The 6000-nt window shown below is 37.4% G+C and overlaps 1 protein-coding gene across 1 annotated transcript; it reads right to left on the minus strand.

Annotated features, from left to right (window-relative positions):
- Positions 1 to 3504: 3504 nt before the first annotated feature.
- Positions 3505 to 5336, minus strand: LOC130714008 (UPF0496 protein At4g34320-like). The gene is made up of 2 exons (XM_057563860.1): positions 5092 to 5336; positions 3505 to 4823 (listed from the first exon to the last, which is right to left on the minus strand). The coding sequence occupies exon 2, from the start codon at positions 4799 to 4801 to the stop codon at positions 3671 to 3673; it is 1131 nt and encodes a 376-aa protein (XP_057419843.1). The 5' UTR covers positions 4802 to 4823; positions 5092 to 5336; the 3' UTR covers positions 3505 to 3670.
- Between the last annotated feature and the right edge of the window lie 664 nt (positions 5337 to 6000).

The following is a 6000-nucleotide window of genomic DNA, read 5'->3' on the forward strand; positions in this document are numbered from 1 at the left end:
ATTGAGTTAGATTCAGAAAAAAGCTTGACTCAAGACTGTCATGGAACTCATCCTTGAGCACCTTAGTTAGGGAGTTTCATGTCTTGATTGGCCAGATCCCTCTCATTCATTTAAAACACACACACCACAGTATATATATGTATGTATATAAAAGCTAAGTCAGTGGCTGATGAATGGGTTAAACATGATAACACCATTTAGGATTTATGAAACTTTTCCCTCTTTTAGTCTACTCCCCTTAATGGTTGATTCTGCTAATACTTTGTAATTGAGGACTTAGTTCCTTTGACATGGGCTTTTAGCCCCCAACATAAAAAAAAAGTAGAGCTTTTTGGTTAACTTTTTTGTGTGTTTGGTTAAATTGGTTAACATCGTTTGAACTTTGAAGACTAATGAAACGCAAAATCCAAACACATGGGAAGGCCCTCAGAACTATGAGGTACAAAAAGCCACACCAAACAATGTTTAAGAGATAATAAATATTTTCATCAAATTGAGCTCGAAAATCTTTATTTTCACAATTCATATTCATCTCCACTTAGTGAAAGTAGATAGAGAAGGGAGAAAAATGTCTGATGTGATATGTAATATGATAGGAAAAAAAGATAGATGATAAACAGAAATAAGTGAAAATAAAATGAAAGAAAATGTGAGGTGTGAGTATATCAAAACTTAATTCAGTTCACTTATTTGGGACAGAAAACTAAACACTACATAAAATTCACCCAACACAAGGAGACTTACTACAACAATCTAACTTGAGTCACAAAAATGCAATTGTCATAAGGTTTTGCTTATGGTGGGTCAGTTTTAAAACTGTCCCACCGCGGTCCAGTGTGTAAAATTTAATTTGAACCATAAATATATTACTTTAAAATTGAATGGTTGTGAATAAAAGATGTTGAATTACTCAACTATCCCTAACTATTTCCCTTCTTCCTGCACCATCCTCTTACCCGGTTGGCTGGTCCGACAACTGTGCCACCATGGACTCGCCGGAGAAACGACCAAATCCTCCACCCAAATTAGCCACCCCAATCAAAGACCATATCCAAAACCAGCAAACCCCACCCAAAGCCACCCACGCCTGAAACCACCCCACAAAAAATCATATCCAAAAACACAGCAACCTACACCCAAAATCACCCATACCTCACCGCCACATCCATCGACGCCATAATCTCCACTGCAAACCCCATCTACACCGCCACCGAAATCTCACGTCAAATCAAGGACTCCAACTCCAAGCTTGTCGAGCGCACCATCGTTTTGAAACTGACCCACATTAGGCGCGACCTTGTCATACTCAATATCTTAACAAAGACAGAGCTTGTAAACTTAAAACTGGGCGTACCTTCAACTAGGTCTGCCAAATTTTGAACAATAACATTAAACTTCCTAATCTCTTCAAGAACCCCTCAGTGCAAGCGTTTACAAAACAAAAAATGTCATACATTCACCAGTAATGTACACTTCACATCCAAATATAGTAACTTGAGAATGCATATATCAAACATTCAAAAGCTACCGCTATGGCCACTGTCATTGACGCAATCTGACTACAACATTGTTGCTGCCACCACCACCACAACCCCAACAAACTCCACCCCCCCCCCCCAATAACCTCAATACCATCACCACTAGCACCTCCACCAAACATATGTTTGTATCAATTTAAACAATATGATAAATTATACTGTGTATGACCAAATACTGTTTAATATTAAACTTTTACCAGACCTTATCCTATTAGACCTCATACTATTAGATCTAATACTATTAGACTTTGTAGTTTATACATTAAAATATACCAAACGAACCCTATACGATTTATTTGTAAGTTTATGATATATTTGAAAAGATAGTGAGAAAGTTACATCAAGGTCTAGCACATCTAATAGATAGCTTGATTCTTTAAGCATCTAGTCTAGAGTTCGATTCCTTGCCGTTGTGTATGGAGAATGATTTGTCGGGAGAGACGTACCCACTTAGTGTGATCTTTAAGTCTTAAGAGAATTAGTCTCATGGCTGACAGCTATGGGGATACCATATGGAAAAAATAGCGAGAAGTGACGAGAAGTGATGCTGCTATTTCAAAAAATGATCCTTCTGCTGGTTAAGACATTATAATGGCCTAAATTGATTCTTCTTTTCGAATTTTGTTGCTAGAATTAACAGAGTTGTGTTGCTAAAATGGAACCCCCCCCATTGAAGCCATGGATTAAAATTGATTATGATGGCTACTTCATTCCAGCTTCTAGGAGTTTTTTGAGTTTATTTTATAGCATAAACGCTTATAAAAGTGTTTGGATGAGCTTATGGCCTACCTTTCATAAGTTATTAAGAATAGCTTATGAATGAAAACTTCTAATTATCTATAACATATTTTCAATTTATTTCAATACATTTCTCAAATAGCTTATGAATAAGCGTTTATGCGATAAATGTAACAGAGCCACACCAAACAATGTAACAGAGCCAAAAATTCATCTACATTCTCCACTGACCTCACTTGTTTGGGATAGAAAACTAAATACTAAATAAAGTCCACAACACAAGGAGACTTACTACAAGAATCTAAGCTGCATCACTAAAATGTCATTGTCATACTCAAGATCTTAACATAGACAGAGCTTGTAAGCTTAACAATGAGCCCACCTTCAACTAGGGCCCAGTTTGGAAGAGCTTATTTGAGCTTATCTGACAGCATAAGCTCTTATACCAGTGTTTGGGAGAGCTTATGCAAACAGCTTATGGCAGACCATAAGCTATTTTCAGCTTATTTTCATAAGCTACTCAGGATAGCTTATGAAAAACAGCTTATGCTTATACACAGCTTATTTTTAATTTATTTCAATAAATTTTTAAAAATAGCTTATGAATAAGCGCTTATGTCATAAGCGCTTATGGTTAATTAAGCTGTTTATCCAAACGGGGCCTAGGTCTGCCAAATATCCAGCAATAACATTAAACTTCTCATTCTCTTCAAGAACCTCTGAGTGCAAGCGTTTACAAATGAAAAAATGTCATACAAAGAACCAGCAATATACACTTCACATCCAAATACCGAAATAGAAACAATTTGCTCCGTTTGTTTTTACGTTGTGATCGTCTCCAATGTACATTCACACAAATTACAAGACTAAAAAGCCAACAGAACCAAAGAGATAAATTGAGTGAATGTGCTTTCATGTTTTTGCACCTTTATACAAACGCACGAGTATTTTACATGTATAACGTAACTTGAGAATGCATATATCAAAGAATCAAAACTAGATTACTAAATGTTGACAATTCAGTTCATGGGGAAAGTTTTTCATTTTCTTGGGATCTCATACTCAACCTTTTTAAAAATTGATACTTACCCGTCTCTCAATCATGAAGCTGCTCATTTCAGATTTATCCCAACCTTAAGTTAAGCTGCCCTTAACAATTCACCATCTCTAGTTGATGTTCAATTTGTTCTAGCAATAGAGTAACATAAATCAGACACAACTAAGCAGGGAGCAGCAAACATATTCGCACGTATGTATAATCCAAATATCTATATACATAGCGAGTTTATAAATGTTCATTACAATATATAAGGAATGTTATTGAACGAATAATCATGGTGTTCGATCAGTACTTCTTAATAGGAGACTAATCAATACGACATTCCAAACGGACCTTAATCAGGTTTTTTAACTATGTTTTGAATAACCACAGTCCTTGCTCTCCTTATCTGTCTACTACATTTATCAGCATGTGCGCTTAAAGTATCCATGGTCTCTGAAAAAGTTTCTATGTTCTTCTTAATCTCGTCTATTGCAATCTTAATAACATCCTCGTTTCTAAGAGCAAAATCAGCATTCTGCAATAATGACTCAAGCTGTAATTCCAATTTGTTGGTAAGAACCCGAATGTTGTCCAAGTCCTTCAATGAAATGTAAGTACCAACCTGCATTGAGCTGATTACCTCCCGTTGTTTCATTAGAGCTTTCTTGTATCGCTTAAAAAGTGAGTTACACCACTTTCCTACTGACCCTATTGGAACAGCCATGGCAGCAGCTAAAGCTGTTACTACTGGTGGCGCAGCAACAGAAGCTGCTACCACTGAGAAAATCAACACAGAAACGAAAGCAGCCACGAAAATGGCATTTGAGACCCTCTTCCAAGTCTTCAGTGATTTAAATTTCTTATCAAGCTTTCTCTTTCTGATTTGCAGCTTCTGCAGCATCAATGCCTGCTGCGTATAAGTTGACTGAAACAACGAGTAAAAGTCCTCTGTAAAGGGGTCCCCAGCATCCTTAAAATTCTTGAGCTCCTGCAATGTCTTCACATACGCCCCCACTTCAACCCCATTCTGCAGCTCTTCGTCAAAGTAGGTAATCACCGACTTGACTATGACCTGGTTTTCGCGAGCCCGTCTCAAACATTTCTCAAGAGAATTGCAGAACTCCAACGTCTGGAGGCTATTATCAAAATAGTCATTCACCAAGGCGAACAACTCCTTGTTGCCCCATATATCTTTCTTGCAATCCAAAATAACTTTGACTACTTCCTGGTTCATCTCAAGCAAACTATCAGTCACTTCTCTCAGCGAGTCAAAAGACAACGATCGAACCTCAACCCCATGAGCAAGGGAACTAATCACCCTGTTGGTGTGCCCCTGAATGGTGGCATCAAAAGATTGCAAGCTTGGATCTTTCACACATGCAGCTTCATAGGAGCTCAAATCAGCTGCATACAGGGAATGGGTACCCATGTTGATGGATGTGGGGGCATCAACACTACTCATCTTGCTGGATTGCCCTCCCATCTTGATAGCTCAAATGCAGATTCTAAAAAGAAATCCAAAACGAAAAAGGGTTCGCTTAGAATTTCCTTCTTCTCCCTCAAATCAATCACAATTCACAAATAATCAAACAGAAATAGTCCTAAACCTCAGCAAGTGCGACCCAAAATAGTAAAGATTAAAAATTTAACAAGATTGTATTGACTTTGGCTAGATCCAGAACTAATTACTCAAAATCATGAACACCCAAATCAAAATTGTAATTTTTAAGCATGTATATGAGGTTACTCCAGGATATAATAAGTTTTTGTTACCTGGGTTTCAGCTGAAGTTCAAGTTGGTGTCATTGACTCTGTGATTCCTTCCCACAAGAACAGCACCTTAGAGAAATTAACTACTGTGTCTGTGATTAAGAGTCAAAGTGGGTTCGTTCACTGGCTTGCGAAGTAGCAAACCAGGAACGAGGACGAGGTCAAGAAAAGTGAAGGAGGAAGGTGAGTGGAAATGGGGTGAAGCATAGTGTGGTTGGGTGGGGGTTTTCAAAGTGGAAAGAAGACTTGTCGTCGCTACTAGTGTTTGGAAATTGGAAGTGTTTTTTTATTTTTTAGAAAATATCTCTTGGTTTATAAAATTTATTTATTTAATATAAGATTATCCAAGGAGAAAAAAGTGATGTTTTTTAAATAATACGTGGTATAAAAATAAAAAATAAAACTATTTTCAAAAATGGTAGTTTAGAAACAACTGAAAATAAAATCAATTTACGAACATGAGGCAGTTTTGGCCGCACATGAAAGAGAAACTTGTAATTTGCAAGAAAAATAAAATTTGTCACAAAAACATTTGACTAAAAATGCTAACAAAGTGATGGGCTTTAAGAGAGATGGATATAGTGATGAGCTCTAGGAAAGAGAAATATTTTGTCGCAATTTTTTGTTTTGCTTGTGGAACAAAACAATAAGAAAAGAAGCTACTCTAATGCATCATGAAACTGGGACATAATCAATCAGGATGGAGGTTGTCTCAGGGAGGGTGGTAGACGCGGTGGTGAGGGTGGTTGTAGAGTTGGTTGTCGTGGTGGCAATAGTGGTGACGGTGGCACTGTTGCAAGGCGACGGTAGCGGTGGTGAAGGATGGTGCTGGTAGGTGGTGGTGAGTATGGGAGTGGACTTGGTGGTGATTGTGGCAAGTAGTTTATATCAAAATCTTATTCATTTTAATGT

Source organism: Lotus japonicus, chromosome 4 (assembly GCF_012489685.1).
Source record: "Lotus japonicus ecotype B-129 chromosome 4, LjGifu_v1.2".
Classification (NCBI taxonomy): domain Eukaryota; kingdom Viridiplantae; phylum Streptophyta; class Magnoliopsida; order Fabales; family Fabaceae; genus Lotus; species Lotus japonicus.

Coding starts and splice junctions, on each gene's coding strand:
- LOC130714008 (XM_057563860.1), bottom strand. CDS start 4,801: ATGGGAGGGCAATCCAGCAAGATGAGTAGTGTTGATGCCCCCACATCC.